This window comes from Kogia breviceps, chromosome 8 (assembly GCF_026419965.1).
Source record: "Kogia breviceps isolate mKogBre1 chromosome 8, mKogBre1 haplotype 1, whole genome shotgun sequence".
Classification (NCBI taxonomy): domain Eukaryota; kingdom Metazoa; phylum Chordata; class Mammalia; order Artiodactyla; family Physeteridae; genus Kogia; species Kogia breviceps.
In genome coordinates this window covers 73,339,014-73,364,896 of record NC_081317.1, presented here as the reverse complement: position 1 = coordinate 73,364,896, position 25,883 = coordinate 73,339,014, and the positions used below count along the sequence as shown (strand labels likewise).

At 35.8% G+C, this 25,883-nt stretch overlaps 1 protein-coding gene across 2 annotated transcripts in view; it reads left to right on the top strand.

Annotated features, from left to right (window-relative positions):
- Positions 1-25,562, top strand: part of PTAR1 (protein prenyltransferase alpha subunit repeat containing 1) — a 46,993-nt gene extending 21,431 nt beyond the window's left edge. The window contains exons 4-8 of one of the 2 annotated variants that reach the window (XM_067039555.1): positions 1,058-1,113; positions 7,490-7,594; positions 9,687-9,900; positions 15,248-15,552; positions 17,733-21,066. In XM_067039555.1, the coding sequence (XP_066895656.1) occupies positions 1,058-1,113; positions 7,490-7,594; positions 9,687-9,900; positions 15,248-15,552; positions 17,733-18,075 (1,023 nt within the window). In that variant the 3' untranslated portion in view covers positions 18,076-21,066. Of the gene's footprint in view, positions 1-1,057; positions 1,114-7,489; positions 7,595-9,686; positions 9,901-15,247; positions 15,553-17,732 lie in introns of both variants that reach the window. The other variant, XM_059072735.2, reaches the window with a different exon arrangement.
- Positions 25,563-25,883: the final 321 nt, after the last annotated feature.

Genomic DNA, 25,883 nt, shown 5'->3' with positions numbered 1-25,883 from the left:
ATGAGGGAGAGAGTAACAGGAGATGAGGCCAGAGAGTGATGGGCCAGATCTCACTGGGCTTTGTAGATCTTCATAAGCTGCTGTAGAAATTTTGACTTTTACTTGGGGTGAGATAGAAAGTCATTGAAGGTTTTCAAGGTTAGGAGGGAGAATATCTTATGTTTTAAAACTCTGGTTCCTGTGTGGAAAGTAGACTGTAGGAGTGCACGGAGTGGTTAGGAAGTTAAGAAGTGGTTGCAGTAGTTTAGGTGAGTGACGATGGTGACTGAGGTAGATAAAGCTCAGCATTAGAAGTGGTGTGAAGCAGGTAAGATTCTCACTGTATTTTATAAACTGTGTAAGCTTTGACTGTATTTAATAAACTGATTTTAAAGACACAGATGATAAATTGGATGTGGGAGAATGAAGAAGGTCAAGATTGACTCTGGTTTTTGGCCTGAGCAACTGAAAGGTTGGAGTTGCTATTTACTGAAATGGGGATGTCTGGAAGAGGAGCAGATTTAAGTGCCTGAGGGGGCGGGTGCTGGTTGGAAGTCAAGAGTTCAGTTTGGGACATGTTAGGTTTGTGTCCAGGCAGTTGTGTATGAATCTAAAGTTCAGGTGAGAGTTCTAGGCCAGATATAATTTGGGAATCACTGGAAAATGTATGGTATTTAAAGCCATGACATTGTTTTAGATATCCAAAGTAGTGGGTATAGAAATTAGAAGAGAACCAGTCCAAAGACTAAGCACTGGGACACTACAGGTTTCTAGAGCTGCACAGTTCAATATAGTAGCCACTACCACAAGTGGCTATTGAGCCCTTGAGATATGACTAGTCTCCATTGAGATGTGCTGTAAATGTAAACTACACATCAGATTTTGAAGACTAAGTACCCCCAAAAGTAAAATACCTTTCTTATTAGTAATTTTTATATTGATTACATGTTGAAATTATATTTTGGGTATATTAATTAAATACAATATATTTGTACTTGTTTTTAATGTAGCTGTTAGAAAACTTTTAATTACATATATGGCTCACATGTATGACTCACATTATATTTCTATTGGACAGCGCTGTTCTAGAGTTTGCGAGATGAGGAAGAATCAACAAAGGAGACTTTTAGGAAGGTACTATAAACTTAAAACTGAGCGCTTTCTTAAGAGTAGAGACCATGTCTTTTTTTTTTTCCCCTTGTTTCCCTAGCCTCTAACACTTTAGTGCCTGGTATACAATAGATACTCAGTTTGCAGACTGGGCACTGAAAATAAGTAAATACAGTGAAAAAGAAATGAGTGTAATAGAGAAGTGGGAGTACCATTTTTATTTATGTTCACAGATTCCTCAGGAATTTAAAATCCTCCCACAAAAAAAAAGATTCTTACTAACATAATGTATATACACAAACACATATAATTCATTGTATATTCTATACGGCAATTTAGTGGTGAAGAAAGAACCTAGTTCTTAAGATATATGGATCTGAGTTCTGTTTCATCAATTAACTAGCAGTTGACTTGGACAAGACCTTTAACTTCTCAGTTTTAGTTTCCATATCTGTGAAATAAAAGACCTGAATTAGGTGATTTTTTTTTTTTAATGATTCTGTTGAAACTGTGTTTTGATTATGTGTGGTTTGGTCTTATGAAGGGAAGTTGCTCCATAAATCTGACTTCAGTGATATTAATAGCAGTTAATCTTGAAGCTATTCTAGTAAGATGATTTAGTAAGTTTTGTGCTAGATGAGTAGAAAGGAAATCTTGATTTTTAAGAAACCCGTTGTAGATATGTTTTAGTAAATTTTAATTTGTATTGGTAAGATTGACATATAAAGACATAGACTCATGAGTACATTTTGAGCAAAAAACAAACAACCTTGGAAATAAACTGATCTAACTGTGTAAGTTCTCACAAATCAAATACTCAACATTTTATGTTTAATTGTTGGTACATTTCTTTTGCAGTAACTTTGGGAATCATTGAATGATCTTTGGCTGTATTTTATAAACTGCTAAAAGATGTTGTAACATATCAGTAGTTCACTTTATAGGTGTCGCAGTCTTAGGAAGAAAAACAAGGGCAAGAATAAGTTTTTGAGCTGATCTGTGATTATACTATGTGATGCATATAGTTTAAAAACCCAGCTGGTTCTAGAAAAAAAATGACTGGTACTTATTTTGCTTTGAATTTGCTTTGAAAATTGGTGAATTAATTGATGAAAGAGGTTGACTTCATAATAATGTCCTATTTTTCCCTCAGTCTGTGAACATAGAGTAAGCAAAACATCTTTGAGCAGCTAGAAGAGCTGACACCAAGCTCCAATGATTCATATTCTTTACTCAAAGTAAAGATTGATTTAAATTTAATTGGTAACTGTACTTTATGCATATTTGATGTTTGGTTCAGACACCTTGAGCTTGGAGACCTTGAGCAGGTTACTGAATCTCTCCCAGCTTTTGTTTCCTCATCTGTAAAACTGAGGTAACATTGGGTTGTACCATATAAAATTGTTCTTTTTGTAAATCAGAAATGATTAAATCCAGACTTTCAGATCCTGGTTTCTAACACCATTCTCTAATGAAAGGAACTGGGCCTTTTGGAGAAATGGCTGATTCTAGGACCAGGCCGGGAAATACACCAAATGAGACTGGAACATCTTTGAGGGACAGAAATTAAGGAAGTGCTTCCATTGGCCAAAGCTGGAATAGTTTGAACAGTAAAATAACAGAGTATTGGATTATACCCCAAAGTAGAAAATGGATATCCATAAGTCCATACTGATAAAAGAAATGCTCAAATAAAAAAACAAATAAGAGACAATAGGCAAATTTCCCATACAGAAGAATTCCAAATAATTTATGTAGGTAACTCTCCTCAAAGATATGGAGCATAGGGCTTCCCTGGTGGCGCAGTGGTTAAGAGTCCGCCTGCCGATGCAGGGGACACGGGTTCGTGCCCCGGTCCGGGAAGATCCCACATGCCGCGGAGCGGCTGGGCCCGTGAGCCATGGCCGCTGAGCCTGCGCATCCGGAGCCTGCGCATCCGGAGCCTGTGCTCCGCAACGGGAGAGGCCACAACAGTGAGAGGCCCGAGTACCGCAAAAAAAATTAAAAAAAAAAAAAAAAAGATATGGAGCATATATCTTCACTCCTTAAAGTGTAAACTTTTTCCAAAAAATACAGTGGAGGAATCTAGCATATACTGCCTAAGCCAGGTATTCAAGGTCAACATCAACTGTCATGCTGATAATATGTACCCACGATATATGATGAAAATGGCACTTTACCTCTGTGGTCCCCTCAAAACCCATAACCCTAGTCTAACCATGAGAAAAATATCATACAAAATACCCAATCAGTACTCTAAAAACTGTCAAGACCATCAAAAACAAGGTATATCTAAGGGACCGAGAAGAGCCTACAGAGATATAACAACCAAATATAATGTGATATCCTGGTGGGACCGTGATATTAAAAAAGGACATTTGGTGAAAACGAAGCGATTTTGAATAAAGTATGGACTTCCAGTAGTAATGTATCAATGGTTCATCAGTTGTGACAAATGTACCGTAATAATATAAGATGTTAATAATAAGAGAAACAGGGTACAGGCCATACAGAAATTCTCTGTACTATTCTTAAGAACTTTTCTGTAAATTTAAAACAATTCTAAAATAAAAGGTTTCTTTTTAAAAAACAAAAAAAAATTGAATATTGGCAGTTTCATATTATTTAACATAATCAGGATCTTTGTGAGAATTGAAGTAGAAAATATATGTAATTCACTTAACACACTGCCCGATTCAGGAGAAGTGTTCAATAAATGGTAGTTTTTATAAGAGTGACTTTTATTATTATCATTATTGTTATTTCACACAAAATAACTGAAGATTAAGGGGTGAAAAAACGGTGGCATATGTTTATTCAGTATTTACTATATGCCAAGTACTGAGGCTAGCCAGTTGAGATTTAGCCATGGACATGATACACATGGCCCCTGGTCTCCTACAAATTTTGGATAGAGTGACAGCAGGGAGAAGCCATAGTTTGAGATGGTAGAGAAGACATAAAAACTTTATAAAATAAGATAAACTTTGCAGAAATATAAAAGCATAGGAACTCATATAGAGGAAGAAAACACACTACTTAACCTTAGTAGTAGTACTAAGTACTATGTAGTAGTAGCCTGGAGGCTCCTGTGGGTGTGTTTTAACCAACACTAGCTGATTTTCATAGTGATGAACTATAGTCTTCAAGGGAAAGTAATGAGGTTTTTCATATACTGTTTAATTAGTGCAATGTATAGCAAAAATTTTAAAGGAGTAACTTATTGTTTGAAAAATCTGCTATGTGAGAAACCTCATTCCTTTTTATCATTCTACTTTTTATTATTTCTTAAAGCTTCTTTAGTCTCCTCCCTTCTCTCACATTTAAAAAAAAGTCAGCCCTCACGTAATTTAATCCCATAACAAGGTTGCATGTGTAGCATAGCACTGTTTCTTACCACCCTGCTCTCTATCCCAAATGACACAGATGCCTTGTCCTTTCCTAATTAGTTTTTTCCATTTTTATTTGATGACCCTCACTTCATGCCTTCTTCATCTGTTAACAATGGACCACCACCTAAGGCTTTTAGGATGAATATAGAAGCCCAACTTATTCAGTATGCCAGAAAATAAAGTCACCTCAAATTTAAGACAATATTCCATTTCCTCAGTAGCAGTCCAAAAAAAAAGATTTTTTTAGGCTAATATCATCATGTAAACTTTAAGGTAATTACATGAAATAAGCAAATTTCTTAGGATATATAATTTTTCAGTTTAGTTACACACCTTTAAAAGAACATGTTACCTGAAATATTTTAATTTATAAATTCTTCATTTTGCTCTCACATTTCATTAGACAGTTCAAACTCCTCATGGCTTATTGACATCAGTGACTTTGTCATCACGAGAACTATTTTTTGAGTTATCTAGCACAGTTTTCCAGAGCACATCGTGTTTACTTACATTTTAGTTGTTTCAGATATAGCACTTTCCAAATCCATGTGTGACTGGAAGTTTTATCTCAGACGAGATTCCTACTTGAATATATTAAAGCAGGTGGTTTTTTGTTGGATCTCTAGGTTATATGATAGCCATAACTTAACCACTTAACCATATTTCTTTTTCAAGTGATCTTTTAAAAACTTGCTTTCTAATGATCCAGTGCCTACAATGTTCAGTCCTTCCCCAGGAATGTTTATTAAATTGATAGTAAAATTTTGCTACCTTTTTTAATGATTCTATCAGATGATCTTTTTTTTTTTTTTTGAGGTTTGAAGTTAATATGTGCTCTTTATGAATGTTTAAATTCCTAAGAATTTTATTTTATTTATTTTTTTTTAACATCTTTATTGGAGTATAATTGTTTTACAATAGTGTGTTAGTTTTTCCTTTACAACAAACTGCAGATGATCTTTTTAAGCATCCATATGTACCATTGATTGAGGTTGTTTCAGACTAAGATATCTTCACAAATATGACTTTGTTGTTCAAAATAAAGAGATTAAGAGATGGCCCTTATTTAAGAAACTTTGTAAAGATTCAGTTGTAAGGTAACTTCCTCTTTTCTGAAGAAAATTTTATCTCCCCTTATATATAGACATATATGGGAGTATAGGTAGGCAATAAGGAGATAAATAGAGAGGTTTTAAATACAGTAAATGAAAATTTGGCTTAATACAAAAAATTCCCTACAGTATTGGTTTTTAAACTCTAGTGTGCCCTGGAGGGCTTGTTAAAACACATTGCTTTGCCCCACTGGAGTTTTTGATTCAGTGGGTCTGGGGTGAGACTTAAGAATCTATATTTCTCACAAGTTCCAAATGATGATGATGTTGCAGTTAGGGACCGTACTTTGAGAAACAAGTGCTCTACAAAGTAGTTTAAATTACATAGAGCAATATTTTGCCTTCTTTTACACTACAGGTATCCTGACTTATTGTATGAACAAAACGTTACTGATTTCAGAAGAGAAGGGATCTAGAACTGCAGAAGTAACTGGCTATTGCATTAAAATATTATTTTAATGACATAGATTTCCTGCATATTGAAAGAAAAATAGTCAATAAATCATTTTTTAAAGCAGCCATAAACCTTGGTATCACTTCAGATTATTTTACAGAGTGAAGTTACTGACCTGAAATAAAATTGATTGTAAAATGCAAGTATTTATTATCACTATATAGTATTTTCATTAAAAAGGAATTTATTTTCCTTATCAAATAAAATTTTAGAAATAGTACATTGCTGTTGGAAAGAAAATGTATTGTGGTATTTAGGAACTAAATCCATCTAAGTAGTTGAGACACATGAGCTGGGCTCTGGTTTTGTTGAGATTAACATCTCTAAAATGAATGATCAGCCCTACCACAGGAAAGACATTTTAAAGTTAATAAAAACTAGCAAGTGACCTAATTTTATTATAAAACAGTAGATAAATTGAAAAATAGGATTGTAATCAGTAATATCAGAGCTTATTATTAAAAACTTATCTGAGAAATTCATTCTAAACTTAGAGTAACCTGAGAAATAGGTGGAACTCTCTTGCATGACATACTTTATAGTTGCACTGAAGCTTTGAACAGTTTTAAAACAACAACAAAAAGCTCATATTCCTTTTACCTCTGTTTATATTTCAAAAAGGAATGGTCTAGTGTATCAAGAACCATCCAGGTATTTCACCTGGTAATATGTCTTTTGGAAACTTATCCTAAGTAGTAGTACAAACAAAAGAAGTTATAAGCACAAAGATTTTTGTTTCACAATTCTTTTAGAATAGCAAAAACTTGGAAGCAACCTAAGATGTCTAATTATAGGAGGAAAGGTCATTAAATTACAGTATAGCTACTGAATGAAAACTCTTTGACCATTTAAAATGTTCATTTTAAAGATTATATAGAACTGTGGGGTAATTCTTAAGATACAAGAGCAGAATATAAAATTCTATTTTAAAATACATATGCATATGAGGAAAGGTAGAAGGGAAAATTCAAAAATAATAATAATAATTTTGTTAGGGTAGTTATTGAATAAACGATTTTTTTTCCTACATCTCAGTCCAGTGTGTTTGTTGGTGTATGTGTGTTTTTTGGTAACAAACTAGACCATATCAAGTCCTACTTAGGAAGCTACAATTCTTGACTTGTATTGGATCTGCCCTACAGATACTGATGTCAGGTCTTGTAAGTTTTGGAAATGATACAAGCCAGAAACCCCTTTGCCTTCTACCAAATAGATAACTAAAGTTCCACTGTTGATTTAAGAGCTTCTGTTTCTGTTTTTTTAATTTGTTATTTCAAGATTATGAGAATACATTCTTGATTACTGTGGGACATTTATGAGAGTTTTATGTTTTCTTTTTTTTATTCTTGGAAATTTCCTTCACAATGAGGTTATATTAATAGTCATGCAGTATGTTTCTGTAGAAAGACAAAGTAATGGTTCTTTTTATTTTTCTTTTACAGAAAAGAGCTGATCCTCTCTGGCACTTTAAATCCAATTAAGGACTTACATCTGGGAAAACTGGCCTTAACTAAGTTTCCAAAGAGTCCAGAAACATGGATTCACAGGTTTGGTTAATTTACACCGTAGGATTCTTTCTTAGGATTTAGAATGTCTGGAGAAATTTAAGAAAAAAAAAAAACAAAAAACCGCAATGTGAAGCAGGTCACACAGTGATTCAGAGTATGAATGCTAAAGTCAAATTATATATACATTTAAGTCTAGATGCCATCACTTTATATTTACGTGATCTTCAGAAATTGTTTAACCTCTTCAAGCTTTGGTTTTATCATTTGTAAAATGGGAATAATAATTATACCTATCTCAGAGTTAATGGATGAGTTTACATGAGATAATGCATGTAAACACTACCACAGTTCCTGGCATATATGAAATACTCAGTAAATTTTAGCTATTATTATTAACTATCTGAAGCAATCATGGAAATTGCATTTAGATATTCAACTGTAATGAGCAACTTGAGTTTTATTAAACTTGGATTTAATTCATTCAAGTGTGTTCCTGGTAAAGATGGTCGTGATGATGGTTATGGTTATTAAAATTAACCAAATAAGGGCAACTGAGGTGAATGGTGTGTGGGCTGAACTAAAGTTGCTAAGACCATAAATGCAAAGAATATTTTTAGGTTAAAGGCCTGAAGCAGATATCCAAAGTGCATGTAAGAACTCTTTTCAAAATCCTGGCTATCTGGAAGCATCTTACTCTTGGACCCCATGTAACTACTCTCTTTTGACTAAAATGAGATGGTGTGGGCTTACTGGTTGGGGTCAGTGAGGAGAATCTCTGAAGAAATCTGTTCTTAGTTTCTTAAGCCCCTTATAACTTTTCTTACATCCTGAGTATTTTTAGGATCTTAAAGTCAGTTTAAGGTATCTTAACTGTAATCTTGCCTTTGGCTAGCCTTGCAGAGCAGCTACTTCCAAATGATATAGTTAGCTGTATTTTCTCCCTACTAGAAATAGGGATAGCAGACTACAGAGAGGTATATGATTGTGTGCATAGAGGTTAGGAAAGGGGTGGTGGCAGGGGAAGGGAATTATTAAATATGCAGCCATCAATTTATTGGCTTGTTTATTATTTTATAAAGCAAGTTTTGGTTGTTAAAAATAACTCCTATTATTTGCAAATGACAAAATGAGTTTTCTTACTCAATTTTCTGTACCTGGGTTGGAAATTTTTAATCTAAAAAGAATGCTTTTTTGTGAGAAAATATTTGTAAAACCTGAAGACATTAAGTGGTAGAGACACTTTTTTAGTGCTTTTCATTTAAATGTATGCTAGTGAAAATTTTAAATAGACAAGGGGAAAATCTGTGGATAAAGACATTTTAAAACCTCCTTGGTGGTTTAACTAATATTGTATTTGGTTCCTTCCAGATTCTATGCTATAATGTAGAAATTTTGCTTCATGAAAGCTTAATACAGCTTCTTGTTTGCAAACAAACAAATACACGTTGGATGAGGCATGCACATATAATGAAAAGTGAACCGGGAGTTCCCTGGTGTCCCAGTGGTTAAGACTTCTCCTTCCAATGCAGGGGGTGTGGGTTCAATCCCTGGTCAGGGAACTAAGATCCCACATGCCTCACCAGCCAAAACACTAAAACATAAAATAGAAGCAATATTGTAACAAACCCAATAAAGACTTCAAAAATGGTCCACATTTTAAAAATCTTTAAAAATAAATAAATAAATAAAAGTGAACTATGCTCCTCTTGAGTATCTACCAGCCATTAATTAATATCACCCCTCCCACACACACAGTACCACCACACACACACACACACACACACACACACACACACACACACACGTTGCCTTTACATTTCCTGGCCAAATGAAGTTTTGAAGTTGTCATTTTGGAACTGATGACATTCTCTTTTTGACAGATGTTAACATTTCAGAAAGCTTTTTGTTTAATCTTTGTCCTTTATTCCCCGCCACCACCCATATCCGTGCTGCTCAAATTAATTATGTCTTTAAAAACAAAAACAACCACCCCCCAAAAAAGTTTGAAAACTGGGCATTATTTTGCATTGTCTATGAATGGAAATTAAATTGAGAATAAAGAAAACTCTGGTTGTTTTCCTCAGTGGTTTATTTTCTTTCCTCATTTCTTTCCCACATGTTACCTTAACAGGCGATGGGTGCTACAACAGCTAATTCAGGAAACCTCCTTGCCTTCCTTTGTGACCAAAGGAAACTTGGGAATAATTCCTGCAGAAAGGACACAGCAACTAATACGAGAAGAGATGGAGGTCTGTGGTGAAGCAGCAGGGAGATACCCAAGCAACTATAATGCCTGGTCCCATCGCATCTGGGTTTTACAGCACCTGGCCAAGCTAGATGTCAAGGTAGGGCTGTTATTCTATGTCCCTAAGCATACTCCCTGCCTGCCATTTAAATCTTCTGGTAGTATATAGTAGTTCCTTCTCAGAGGAGCTTTAAAAGAGAGAAGTAGAGGAACAAATGACCCAGTAGGCCGGAGAGGATTGTAAGAGCTGATACCTCCCGAGAAACCCTGGTAATTTTTTTTTAAAAGTTTGCATTCCTCACCAGCACGGTTTTGACACTCTTAAGGCTAGTCCATTGGTAGAACAAAGCAGGTTTAAGCAGTAAGGAAGACTGAGCATAACTCATTTTGCCCTAAGACAGGAAGAGATTATTAAACCTTATAGAACTGAAATTGTTCTTTCTTGGTAGTCTTTTGTGACTTAAAGTGCTAAATCAGCTGGCTGCCTTTTCACAATCTCCTCTGCTGGGGAGGGAACAGAAGATCTCACCCAGGTGTTCCCAAACTTGGCTGAGTCTATAAATTACCTGAGAATTCCTATGTCCCACCCCAGGCCTACTGAATTGAAATGAAGGTAGGATTTAGAGATCAGTATTTTTCACAGGCTCAGGGGGTTATTTGGATGCAGAGCCAGGTTGAGAACTGTCACAGCCTAATCCTTTTAGTTTAGAAATGAGGAGATGGAAGTTTCCATAGAATTTTAATGGCTTGGACTTAGCCACGGTTGTATCATTTATTATTCATCAGAATGAGAGCCAGGTATCCTTGTGCTCCTTCTTACATACTACAGCTTCTCTATTTTTTCTTCATTTCTTGTGGTATCAGTGCCTTAAGAATCTAAGGTACTCTTCTAAAAGCTTCCCAGGCTTGAGACAATTTAAAGGGGTCAGAATGTCTCATGTGCTGCTTTCAGATTAATGGTGAAGCATTCTCTAATTTTTACTCACCACCCCCTTCCTATGTCTCCCTTCAGGTCCGCTCTCCCCTTTCTGTGTCCTAGCCAGAGATTCCTCCAGGATAAATAGGAGAGCTTTCACTTCTGAGGGATTTTAAGCCAACAGTTCTGGAAGAGAAGCCCTTCCCTCCAGTTTTGTATTTCAGGAGGGGAGGCTACCTAATGGAGTGGATAGAGAAAAGACAGAATCACATTAACCTGAGTTCAGATTCTGGCCCTGTTAGCTGTGTGTGTAAAGTAAGGCTTTAATGTTTTCATCTGTAAGATAGGATAGGGGCTCTACTGTCTGTCTCAGTGGATTACTGTGAGAATTACTTCTGTTAATGTGTATAAAGTACTGGGCACCTAATAGAGGCTCACTAAATTTTAGTTCCTTTCTCTGCTCCCCATAGATAGAAAACTTAGATGAAACTTGCCTACCAATTTGCTAGGTCAACTCTGCAATTCATTCATGAAAAAGTAGTGAAACCCTATCATTCCCAGACATTGTTGTATACACTGGGTGAGGCATAAAGACAAAAAGCTTGCTCTCAACAAATTGAAAAATCTAGTTGAAGAAACACATACCGACAGTTAGTTACAAAGCAGTGTGACACTTGCAGGAACTGAGGGAATCTCTGGGTACAGTGGGATCACAGAAATGGCTCCTCATCCAGACTGGGCTCATTGGAAACAGCTGCCAGAGGGAGGGATGCTACACTGTGGGGGTGTCCGGAGGAATGAATTCAAGTTATCTGGTGGGTTGTGAGGGATATGGAGTGCTTTAAAACCAGTCATCTCTGCTCTACAACTTGGTATCCTGTGGGAGGTAGAAAGAGGTAAGAGGATGGTTGAGGATAAAGGAAGGCAGAGTCCAGGTAAGCTGAGAGGTCTTTGGAAACTTTCCTGCCTTTATGTGAACCTTTTAAAGTGACATTCCCATAAATCAGAAACATGAGGCCAAGGTGAAATTCTTGGTTCCTTGATACCGTCCATTGTTGAAGATGACAACTCGTTAGTAATGTGTTGACTTATCTGCCCTGGTCCACTGCTAGCCTCACATGTTGTCAGTCTGCCCTCCTCTGCCCTTGGGGGGACTTGGCACTCTTCCTGTCACCACTGCCACTGTCTCTCACTCTCAGTGAAGAGTGCTGAATTTACAAAATCCCCTTTCTGTTCTGTAAGCCATTGATTGGGCCCAGCTAGCAGATCATGTACTATGCTTTGCCTGTTAGAGGAAGTAATCACAAAAGTACCAGTTGTCTAGAGCAGCTTAAAAATACATATGAACTGGGCTTCCCTGGTGGCGCAGTGGTTGAGAATCCGCCTGCCGATGCAGGAGACACGGGTTCGTGCCCTGGTCCAGGAAGATCCCACATGCCGCGGAGCAACTAAGCCCGTGAGCCATGGCCGCTGGGCCTGCGCGTCCGGAGCCTGTGCTCCGCAACGGGAGAGGCCACAACAGTGAGAGGCCCGCATACCGCAAAAAAAAAAAAAAAAAAAAAAATACATATGAACTGAGTGGCATTTTTTTACTTAGAAAACTGAAAATGATTTTTTTAAGTGCTGATATTCAGCACTGATAAGGGTATAAAAACAAGCATTGTAGAAATTGGTATAATCTTACCAAAGGGCAACATGGCAGCATTTACCAGACGTTACCCCCCAAAATGTGTGTTTTCTCAAATCTGGCAATTCTGCTTCTAGGAATTCATCCTAAAGAAAAAATGGGAGATACAGTATGATATAGTGATTAAAGGCTCCACTCAGTGGTGATACAGACGTAATTTGAATCTTGACTCTCCCACCAATTTGCTGTGTGGCTTTAAGAACATTTCTTAGCCTCTCTAACCTTCAGTTTCCTCATCTGTAAATTGGGGATGATGATAATTCCTACCTCATCAAGTGATGTAAATTAAGTGGGAGACTCTACATAACGTGGCTATCACAAGTGCTCATACTAATTGATCAGTAAACACTGGCTATTATATTAAATATGGGAGTTTGGTATATAAAAATACCGTTTATAATAGTGAAAAACTGGAAACAGTCTAATCCTCTAGTAACAAGGGGTTGGTTACATTACACTCCATCACAAAGTGGAATATTTTATTGCTACTAGAAATTATATTCTAGAAGATTATTTAAAGAAAAATGTTCATTATAGGTTAAGGATATAAAACTAATAAGAGATGGGCCTACTACAATTTTTTTTTGTATGTTATTAGCATTGAATGATATTTAATGTGTTTAGAACAGTACCTGGCATATTGTAAATGCTCAACAGATATTTATACACACAAACACAGTGCTGTTACAGTTATATTTTCTTATATTTTCTATAAGCATGCATTTTCTAGTCAGGAAAAAAAAAAAGGTTATAGAATAAAGAATGTTTACCAGTGCTAGGGAGTGGAATTATGAGAGGTTTTAATTTTCTATTTTTTTCCCTGTGATGTTTGTGTGTTTCAATGGACATATACTGAAGTAAAATTTTCAAATAGTCTAATTTTTGAGGGTGGGGTGGAAGGAAACAGTCACAGTTGAACAGAGTTCATTACTACTAGCCAACTGAAAGCTGATATCGTGTGTCACCTGAAAAAGCACATAGGGTCATTTCTCCAAAAAAGATATACAAATGGCCAAGAAAGACATGAAAAGATGTTCAACATCATTAACCACTGGGGAAATGCCAACCAAAACCACAATGAGACACCATTTCACACAACTAGGATGACTAAAATAAAAAAGACAATAACAAGTGTTGACAAGGATGTAGAGAAATTGGAACCCTTATACATTGGTGGTAGGAATGTGAAATAGTGCAGCCAGTGGGGAAAAGTTTGGCATTTCGTCAAAAAATTAAACATAGAAATACCATATATGACCTTACAATTCCACTGCTAGGTATATATCCAAAAATATTGAAAGCATATGTTCATACCAAAGCGTGTATGAGAATGTTCATAGCAGCATTACTCATAAAAGCCCCCCAAAAAGTAATACCCCAAATGTCCAGTATCTGAGGAATAGAAAAACAAAATATGGTATATCCATACAGTGGTATGTTATTCAGCCATAAAAATAATGAAGTTCTGATAAATACTATAACATGGTGAACCTTGAAAACATTATGCTGATTGAAAGTAGTATTCCATTTATATGACATATTCAGAATAAGCAAAGCAGATTAGTAGGTGCCAGAGGATTGGGGGAATGGGGAATTAGAGGACTCCTAATAGGAATAGGGGTTGTTTTGGAGATGATGAAAATGTTTTGAAATTATAATCATCAGAGATAGGCAAATCAAAACCACCTCTCTCCTCTCAGAGTGGCTGTAATCAAAAAGTTTATCATCAGGGCTTCCCTGGTGGCGCAGTGGTTGAGAGTCCGCCTGCCGATGCAGGGGACACGGGTTCGTGCCCGGGTCCGGGAAGATCCCACATGCCGCGGAGCGGCTAGGCCCATGAGCCATGGCTGCTGAGCCTGCACGTCCGGAGCCTGTGCTCTGCAACGGGAGAGGCCACAACAGTAAGAGGCCCGCGTACCGCAAAAAAAAAAAAAGTTTATCATCAAAAATAACAAATGTCGGCAAGGATGTAGGAAAAAGGGAACCCTAGTACACTGTTGGTGGGGATGTAAATTGGTGTAGACACTATGGAAAACAGTATGGAGGTTCCTCAAGGAACTAAAAATAGAACTACCATATGATCCAGCAATCCCACTCTTATTTTTTCATAAATGCTGCTTATCTTTTTATCATTCCATCTGAAATTCTTTAGTTTGCAGATTTGAAGAATTCACTGCTGAATTTTGTCTTACCTACTTAAAAAAGCCATTTATCATTGATGTTAAGTAAGTTTGAGACAGTGAAAGTCATGAGCACTTGAAAATTTGTGTTATTCTTGCATCATGTTTTTGCAGTAAGCCCTTAGAATTAAGTAGTGAACAAAACAGACATGGTCTCTGCCCTGATGACACTTACAGTGAAGAAGAAATAATTACATTGAGTCTATTGTTGAACAAATAGTAAGTTAGGTATAATACAGATTCATTAAATGCAAAAGAAAGTATTCCATCAAAGTGATCTCTGAATTTATATTTTCCCTTCAATATAAGCATTACTTGAAAATGAACACCCAAATGTCTATCATTATTTTAGAATCTGGCTTTTCTATGTGTGTGCCAATCAGAATGTGATCAAAGTCTAGGGAAAGGTCCTTAAATTCTGCGGTAGTAAAAAAAAAAAATCAATTACTTTATAAAAGAAAGGGAAAATTAGAATTTACTGAGCTTCAACTAAGTGCAAGCTTCCACTAAATGACAACACTGTGTTGGACATTATATACAAAATATTGGTAGGAATGGCGTTGTCAAAACAAGAAATGAATCAAAAGAGAAATCCAAAGCATTAATGGAGAGAGTGAAACCTCTGGCAGTTCCTCATTTCACTTCCCTTTTTTCTTCCTACAAGATTCTTCTTGATGAACTATCTTCTACTAAACACTGGGCGTCCATGCATGTTTCAGACCACAGTGGATTTCACTACCGCCAGTTTTTATTAAAGTCTTTGGTTAGCCAAACTGTGACAGATGGTTCTATATTGGAGCAAAATACCTTGAGAAGTGAGCCAGCTGTAGTTCTTCCAAAAGATGAAGAAGCAGTGGCTTCAGCAGAGGAATCAAGGATAAATCTTCCCCATCTTCTAGAAGAAGAAGTTGAATTCAGCACTGATCTTATTGATTCCTACCCAGGACATGAAACCCTTTGGTGTCATAGGTAAGAAGGGAAGATCTGTTTCCTGCATAAAACTGTGTGTGTCCTTATGAGAGCTACAGAAGGTTTTACATCTGACTCATACCTACACTTGGGTATATATATGGTAATCTGATTGTGGAACTTTGCCTGAGTGCTTCAGAGGAGTTTGTGTTACCATATACTCCTCCTCATGGTCATGATCAATATGAAGTTCCTCATGCAGATCTTTGCCAACGGCTCAAGATGGTGGTGGTCATCTTTGACTGCGCCACAGAAAAGGTGTGTTACTTTCAAACTAAAGAAAGTTTCTGGACTTCCTCTTTGGAGATCCTGATACTTAGCATATCTGGGATGGAGTGCTGTCATCTGTTTTTTAAAATATAAAGAAAAAACCCTAACAGGTAAATTTGATGCACAGTCAGGGCTGAGACCATTGATTAGACCCTGAGAATAGTTACGCATTTTTATTGTTCTTCTCAACTGTGATGGCCTGCAGATTAATTTACCTTAAGTATAATCTCTTGACACTTTTTGCTTTTTTAAAGTAAAATGTACTTTGGGAGTGAATCAGGATTATTAGGAAGGAGTGAAAGAGGGTTAGCAACCTCATAACTTGAGTTTTAAGAACCTTTGACTGAGCTTTTCATGTTGAAATGAAATCCAGGTATGGGAACCCCCCGATTGATTTATTTTGGATTATCATTTAGTTGGAGCCATCTCTGGCATTATATCTACAGATTTTACTTCAAGTTACAGGATTCTGTTTGTAGACAAAAGAGTTGCCTGTGTTAGGCAGGAGGTAGGCATTTAAAATATTTGTGTATTTTTTAAGTTAAATATGATTTGTTCCCTTTTTCCAGTCTAAATATATTTGGAAGATATATTAGAAGATGGAAGACAGTCCCCCTCTTTGGCATCTTCATAAATACAGAATTTTCTTTTTCCCTTAAAAACAAAACATTTTTATTCCACATTTTTAGGAGAGAAGATAGATCTTGACTTGCATGTTTTGCTGTTACAGATTTTTTATTGCTGTTTTATATTTAGACACATTAATAACAAGACTCATTAAAAATTATATTTGTGTTTGAGAGAGAGCTAGATCATTAGAACAGAAACATTCTTTGTTTATATAAAGATTACTTGGAGTTTGGAGTGGGGAGAAGAGACAGTTGGGATGACCTGTCTATTACAGGAATAAATTATGTTAGTTTTCTACTGATTCAGTGCCCTTAAGCAGCTTATCAGCCCTTTTAAGATTTGTCCTCTGTAAAATGGGTGTTATATGCTCCTTTGTCTGCTCCCAAATAAGCTGGGAAAATGAATAGAATTCTCTTTTAAGGGCTTAGAGTTGTTAATATGAATGATGAAGTATAACCACCAAGAAACTACCTAAGGTAGTTTACCTTATTTTGTACAGAGATGTGCACCCCTTTGAGTCACAATTTTTGGAAATTAGGCACATGGATCTTCATTTTTTTTTTTTTTTTTTTTTTTTTTTTTTTTTTTTATCTTTATTTTTAACAAATAACTCCAGATGATTCTAAGGGCAGGAGAACTCTCCTTAGAGGAAGAATAGGAACTGTGTCTTTTAACATACTTTTCTCAGAGCCCAGCACATCCCTACTGCATGTCAGTGTTTAATAAGAGTATAGTGCTGGATTTAGGGGAGAATTCAGAGGGTTTCTAAGATAATAAGTCCAACCACAGAAGTTCTGTTCTTATTAAAGAAAGTATTGGATAGAGGCCATACACTAACCCTCTAGAGGAGCTATTTCTCTTGTTTCTGAAAATCACTTGTCTTTTAGGATATCAATGAGGTTAATTTGGGGTTTTGTTTTATATTTTAATTTATAGCAGAGATTGAGCTAAGACCCTTTCTAGTTTCATATTATAGTAACAAGGTGTAATAACTCCAAGTGATTGTCATCATCTCAGTCAATGTTTTTTAAACACCTTCAGGGTAGTAGTCTTTCTCAGAAACCAGTAATCTGGGTTTGTGAGGCTCTGTCCAAATACCCAGAGACTACATCTTAACTATTCTTCCTCCTTCCCCCAGAGAGCTCTGGGTTACGAAGGGGGCACTGAATTGAGTACTGTATGTTTTAAAATTATCAACTTTTTTGTTTTTTTCTGAAAAGCTTGACTTTGTGATGTGATTTTTCTTTTTCTATTATCTTCCTTCCCCTCCTCTTTCACAGGCGGCATGTTTTCTACCTTCAGCATCACTTAAATGGTAGGTTTCCTCACAGCGTGGTGCAGTTGTCACCTGCAGACAGCCCAGGGGGGACTTTGAGTGACTTGAACCTCATCGCAGCAGGACCACACACATCTCAGGCAATGGAGGTGGATGGACTCAGTGACTCTAGCAAGCAAGGCTATTCCCAGGAAACCAAACGCCTGAAGCGGACCCCTGCTCCAGACTCCCTGGGCCTGGAAATGGAGCACAGGTTCATCGATCAAGTATTGTCCACGTGCCGGAACGTGGAACAGGCCAGGTTTGCCAATGCATACAGGAAATGGCTGGTTACACTGAGTCAATGAAAGAGGTGGATTAGTCCTGCAAGGTTCCCCTTTTAGTGCAATATTGCTTTCCTTTCTTACTTACATAGTTGCATGAACTGTTTGCTATTATTGTCTAACTATATGTGCTTCATCTTTAGGTTAAAAGTCCATAGTAAATCTTTCATTTTATTTATTTTGTTAAGAACTGGCATTCCTTTGGGGATAAAATAATTGTGTAGTTCCTTCCTGCTGAACAGTGAGTCTTAATTTTTTTCTTTTAAACTTCTCATCCTTTATATTCCTATACTTGAGGCTTTTTTCATTTGGTTCTCCAGATTGGTTCACACACACCTCAACCCACCTCAGTGTGGTTGCTGCATAGGCTAGTTTTTTTTTTTTTTTTTTTCATTAAAAGTTTATGTTGTAGTTTAGCTTAAGAACAATACAAATTCAAAATTACTTGATCTAATTGTTGTTTTGAGAATCAGATGGCCAGATGGATGGATGTGTGAAAATACACACCATTTCTCTTTCTCTAGTATGTTCTACTAAAGTCATAGACCAACATAACCAAAGTCAGAAGTATTGGAATTTATATGAACAACATGCTTCCAATATAGTCCATTTAAAAAATGGTTATTTTTTAAAAAACTAATTTTAAGAGTTTATGTAATTGTAGTGGAAAATTATTTTTACTACTAGCTTTGATAGGTTGTTTTTACCTCAATTAAAATCAATTTTAAAAAAACCTAGAATGCTGTTTTTAGTTATTACTACTTATTTTCCTCCACATTCACCATGAAAAATGGGAGGCTTATGCATAGAAATGTGTCCATTAAAGATCTTCCTTTTTAAAATTTAAGTTATTAAGGATACACTGGATAAACTATAAAGTTTTTGTGAAGTGATTATTAAAAGTTTACTGGCAAAAGCCAGGGGGGATGAATAGTTTTGAAGGTTAGTTCTTCAGTCTTTATTTTAAAAAATAAAACAATTAAAAAACTTTGATACTAAATTTATCAGGGACAAGGTACCAAAGTATCCACATTTGAGCTGTATCTTATCTTTTCAATATAAGGGCTGGGTTTTTCAGGTAGGTGAGGCAGGTGTGGGGAAAGTGCCAGGTAATGTCTAATGTCTTAATATGAAAGAATGCTTTGCATTTCTTCTTTCCACACACTTTCTCTTTATTTTCCCAATCCATTTTTTTGTCATCTCCACTTTTGTATATTTTTCCTTATCTGTTGTATTTCATGGATGTGTACTAAACATATTCTCCTCTCTGTTTCCAGTTAATTCCATACCCCATTAAACACATGTACACATACACACACACACTCACAAAATATGAATATGAACTGCCCCTCTAAAAGTTCCCCTAATGATGGAAGATGTCTATTATCCTGTGTGTGTTTGAAATGTAATAGTGGCAGAAACAAGTGTGACCACTATGCTTTGCCTGTTTTCCTCTTTATATGCTAGGTCACCTGTAGGGTGAGAAGACAGATGTAGGGAAAAGCAGACCTCTCCTATACCACTGTTACAGAGTCTGGACTTGAGTGAGGAGCATTCCTTTAAGGGAAAAGAATAGGTCCTTTACTTGTACATCATGATTTTGTTGAGTGGCAAATTGTCAAGTGAGACTTAAGAACACCAAAAAAATTGTCTAGACTGGTCCTTGTAGACAGAAGCTGCCTGCCCTTCTCTCTTAGGGCAAAAATTACCCTTTTTTAGCTTTTTATAGTATTTAGGTGAGAAAAAGATTGGCATTATGAGCATAGTTCTGTGACCCTTTGTGTACAAAGTATATTTTGATTCAAATACCTCAAGGTCCACCTAGACCTCTATGGATAAAACTATTAATTTATGATTTTTAGCACCTTTGGGGCTTGGGGGGCAGACTATACACAGATGGCATGGAAGATTCAGTACATTCCACTAATATATGTTGCCAAATTCTGGCCTCAATCAGTATTACCGTTCTTCCAAGCATCATTTTTAGTATCCCAAGTAGTAGGGCTTCTTATGCTTTGATGTGAGAGTGTCAAGACATGAATACAGACAGTCCTCTGTGAAGCATCAGCTAAATTTGATAATGCTCCACATCTTTTTATACCTTCCACAGAGTCTCTTGCCCTTCTTTGATGTTAACTGCCTTCATGTGTTTTATCTCTTAACCCACCCTTACATGAAGCCATGCAGTCCTTTAATATATCTTCGTCTCCTGTCTTCCTAATAGCTTTAAGTAGGGAGTAAAAATACAAATATCCAAAGGATACTGTTTATATCTGACTTTTGTGTGCTGCTTTATTTCTAAAATTTGCAGTTTTCAAGTGTTCATTCACTGAAAAACCTAGTATTGCCCTGGATGGTTGTATTTTTTCCCTAAGTGGTTGACATCTAAACTCACTAGCTGTAGCGTGATATTATCTCTTGGACTGAATGAGCTCATGCAGTGGAAAGGATGTGTCTATTTTTAGGAACTCATTAGTCTTCACTTATTTTTCTATAAATTATGTCATTGTTAAAGGAAAAGATGATTTAGATTGACACAAATTTCATCCATCTTTCACTGGAAGAATTGTAGGTCATCCTGTGGATCAAGAATACTACTGACAAGCAAAAAAGCAATAAGATCTGTAAATATCTCTACCACTACCCCTCCCCAACCTGACGGGTTTTTTTTAAGTGTACCTATTTTGGTAACATGGTGTTCCCAGATTCTGTGTGCCTTGCACATTGTAAGGACTCATTAAATATTTATTAAATTTATGAATGATTAATTGAAGATGAGAAAGATCGATCATGAGTGATGCAGAGTGAGTTATGATTGAGAAATTGATGGAATAGAGCAATGGATTGTGAATGAATGATGTACTCTGCCTTCATGATACTTAGGAGGAGTTATTGCATATAGAATAAGTTAATTTAGATTTTTTTCCTTCATTAAACTACTTTGTTTATGCTTGTTAAATCCCAGCCAAGAAATGCAGCTGTATAATATCAATTAACTGTACTATAATATATATTAAAAATTCATAGAAAAATGAAAAACATTTGCAAGAACACTACTTTCTATTCACTTAGGATGTTGGAGGGCAGATCTTGCCAATAGAGCCATAGCCACTCTTGGAGTATCTGAGGAAACTGATTTCAAAGATGTGTTGAACTGTATCTGTGCATGAGTAGTCATTTTAGACTCAAAACCCTTTCTTTTCTAGGTTTTAGCATTTTATTACCTCTTTGAAAACTCTGGGCCCAGACTTTTGAGTCATATGTCTTATTCCTATGGTACAATTCTAATTTAAATTAAAGGCCTTATTATGTATCAGATTAAATATACAGGAGGTCACTCAAAGCCACTTAAGTCTTCAGATAAGGGCTTATGTAACACAAGATGTGAAAACAAAAGTTCTTGGATTTTTACGTGGCATTTTGTAGGAAAGCATATATCGTGGTAGGCTGTGTCATTTAGATATATTCAGGTCATGTGATTCATACTTGTTTAGACACATACATACATGTATGTAAAAACTTTTAATATTTTTGAAACAAATTGTCAGCCTAGTATTTTTCTCTTAATAGCACAAGATGGTATCTGACATGAGGGCTAAATATAATTTAGGAATGCAACTACCAGTTGCTATGCAGCAATCTAATTTCTACCTTAGTTCCCCTGTATTAGAGAAGATGCTAAATATTTAGTTTATCAAAGGAAGTAAGAAAACACTTCCGTTTTTGCAAAAAGCTTTTGTGAGCTTAGTTATTTTGTTACTAGAAAATTATATTTTAAAACTTTAAAATATCTAAAGTATGCTAGAAAATTTGAGCAGCATTGTAACAACTGAACTTTTTGTCTTCTAAATAAATTTCTCAAATAGAACTGTGCAAACCCTAGCACTTTACGTGCTGCCACCTCCGTATACTTGAGTATACTCTGTAATGTGCTCCTTTTTATTAGAGAAGTTCATTGAGGCACAGGAAAGCATAGGCAAATTCAGTGTTATAAAGGCAGTGAACAGGAAAAATCAACCCTGAGAATTCTCCTTACCATCACACAGTGTCTTTTAAAAAATAACTGTATATACTGTGTTCATTCGAGTGCCTTTCTTTTTGGGGGAGAAGATTATATTTAAGTCTAACATTTAGGTAGAAAACAAAGGATGAAAATTTTATTAAACATTTGATTGACTCATTATTTTATTTATTCCAATTGCTAGGCATGGCCCAATGGAATATTTTATCCTTAAGTGAGTTACTGATAAGAGCAGGAAGGATGCTTTGGTTTGCATGTCATTAGTTATCATTTTAAAGCACCCTCCCAGGAAGAATTAGTTCTTTCTTAGTGACAACTAATGTTTTGGGGGTTGGAGGCCTCACATTTAGAGGATGCCATATGCATAAAGATCAGCCAAAAACCCTGTGCAGCCCATGTTTAAAGGGAAACAGTGGCACGCTGCCCTAAAAGAAACGCCATACAATTGTCCTAAATGAATCCTTTGCCTCATCTTAAGGATTTTTAAGAGCTCCATCCCAAATTTAGTCCTACATAAGATAGTTGAGTGGGGGGAAAAATTGAACCTTAATCTTTTCAAATATTGGAGGAAAAGAGGCAAATACTGAGATGAAATTTAAAATGTGGCTTTTTATGTATTTGGGTATAGAGAGGGGAGGGATAGAAGTTCCATATTTCCAGATAGCAAATAATTGTTAACTGTAATTTCATTAAAATATATAGCTTAAGACTCCAAAGTGCTTTTCAGAGAACTGTAGAATAATGTATTCCTAACGGACAGCAGTAGGTCATGTTCATAGTGGAAACAGAAAACGATTGTGTCAGTTGTGAATCTGGGGGGTAGGGACTTCAGGCTCCCAACTTTGACTTCTGTATTCTCACTAGGCCATGTTAACACTGTAAAGCCAACTCTTTACTTAAAAGAAAAAAAAAAAAAAAGAGAGAGCAGCAGCTTACTCTGCTGATAAAATCTTGTGCTTCCAAGAATATTAGCTATATATAGCTTGTGCTTTCTGGACAATAATATGGTCCACAGAGCTAACCCTGGCATTTCTTTTATTAATCTGTTATTATTTCTCAGGGTGTAGAGATTTAGTAAATTTAGGACAAAATTTTATATTCAGTGGCCAAAAAAAGGCAAAAATATTCTAAGTATATTACTAGCTCTTAAAATTTTAGTATAGATAGTATTTTTTATAAACTACTACCAGTGCAGTAGCTCTGTGACTGCCTCATTGTTCATCTCACTGCTTCAGTCCCTATGGTTCTATTATGAATGTTCTCTTACATGTGTCTTCTACAGAAATGACTTCTGTATTGCATTATTTTCCATGTTTTGCAGAGGTAGGAGTGCTTTAGTTGACATCAGTCTCAGTTTTTAGAAATTCTATTGAGAAAGTGATTACTGTTGGTTTTCAAACTGACAACTCTTTTGCTTCTTAAAACTTCAGTTTCCCTGAAAGAGTGCTTTGTGTCAGATCTTGTACACGTTCGTTACGTTGCATTATGCCTTGCACCTTGTAGGAATTCAACAGGTCAGAATTGTTAAAGGCTAGAAAGTTAAAACTAGCTTATTTATCTCTCTGTCTTATCATCATTGTCCACGTTCTTAGCTTCAGGAGAAATACAGTATTGTGCTTAAGATACATAATCAGGTTCAAACGTACAAGGCAAAGATATACAGCTGTACAGCATTGTAAGTGCAATTTAGATACTTTTAAGGCATACATATGTGTGTGTATTCACATATATGTATATATATTTAAATGAGATTTGGAATTTCAACTTATATACTGGTTTTACAAAGAATTTTATCCAAAGGACTTTTATTTTCATACTTGCTTGAAGTGCTCCTGTTTAAAAGCAGTTTTCTTTATTAGACCAGCCCCCTCAAGCAAAGCTGGAAACCTAACACAAGTGCCCATTTGCTTGAATTAACCAGATATTGCTGTAAACTGTTTATAGTAAGTCTTTGGTTGCTTACGAACCATGACATTTGACTTTTCTTCCATACCCTTAGGGAATCAGTCTTAATTTTATGTATGGTAGTCACTTTCCTCAAAGTACTATGCAGCATACTTCAAATGTTTATTTATCTTTATAAAGCGATCAGTAAAAAATTTGAGGTTTTTCAGTGTCATAGGGATGAACAATTTCACATGTCCAGATGTTGACTCATACAGCATTCTGTTAGAAATGCTAATATGTTATCCTCCCTCACAAATGTCATTTTGCATTTGGAGCAGTTTTTTTTTTTCTTGTTGGTTGAAGAATGAGTGTAGGCTGAATGCAATCATAGTAGGTGCTCAATAAATATTTAGTTGATTATTGATCTAACATCAGAGTAACAGCTTTCAGAAAGGAGACTGTTGTCATCTTTTCATTGAGGAGTATATTTTTAGAGTAATATATGTTTGAAACTGAAAATTTTTCTCATTTGACATGAATTATTAGGCTTATTTAGGTTGGAGTTAGTAACGTGTAATAAAAATACTGTTTATGTAGAAATGGTCTGAAGACAGGAGATGTGAAAAGTTTAAGTAGTATCTCTTTGTGCAAGGCACATTCATAAATGTGATTAAGTGTCTTAATAGGCTGCTGAACTCTAGAGAGAACTGCTGTAGTCTTCTGCAATCAATTTCTATGTTGGTATCTCTAGTATTATCTAGTATAGGTACTGTTTTTTTCTCCCTAAATCTTGGTTACTTTCCAGAGTCTTAAAAGTAGTCATGGTAAGGTATGAAGTTATATTCAATAACTTCTACTTGTTTTTTTGAGAACATGTTCAAAATGAAGGAGAAATTTTTATGAATAATATAGTCGTTTCAGAGTCTATAAATTTGTGGCTTTCAGAGCATTTTTGGCAGACTTTACCTAATGCAAACAGATTTAAACAGTTTAAAAACAAGCATTCCAACCTGAGCTGTGAGAAGCAGTGTGTGCAGCACAAGCGTATTTAGGCATTGCCTCCTGGCGAGGTTCTTGATGCATGGCTATGATGCTGGCTTCTGAGGTGACCACTGTCGGTATTGTATTTTGGTGCTTGTTGTTCCTAGGAAAATAATGGAGTATGTACTAGGTTAACTTGTTTTTGAGTTGGACAAAGTAAAAGATGAGGTATTATGAATATACCAAATATTTATATCCTCTACTACAAAAAAACTAAAAAAGGAGGAGGGGAAGAAAGTGATAAAAGAGCAATGATCTTTTTTTTTAAATAGCTTCTAAAAAAATTGTTTCAATCCAAGTCTCTTGGACACTAGGTAGTTGCTTACTTTAACACTGAGGGACTTTAAGGGATAGTTCTTAGATACTATATTCTGCTATTAGAATTCATTGTGTGTTAATTTTATATTGCTTGAAGATTCTCCAGAAAATGGAGTAATTAAGTAGGTTGCAGTCAGTGTTGTTTTAAGATTTTCTTGTAGGTTATGGTTAAATGGACAAGTTACATGTATGATCTGTGGTGCAAGGTCAGATCCTGGGCATTAAAGATAAGTTTGGCTAACTTATTTTACTGAAGATACTAATTATCTTCACTCTTAAACTATTTCCGCCAACATAACAGTCTGCATTGAATTTCCTTTAGATCTAACCATATTCTAGTTGACGTTTTTTAACGATTAAATATTTTGTGAATTCTTTTTACACTTAAAATGTATAATTGCAGAGGGATAAAAATAAATTTTGCAATAACGTACATACAGAGTGTGCTTACGGTGTTCTGAGAGTTAGTACTCCAGAGCGCTTTAAGTGTGATGCTAAGTGCTAAGGCTGATGTAATGACTATAGACCATCTGTATCAGTGCTATCCAGTGGAAATAAATGTGAG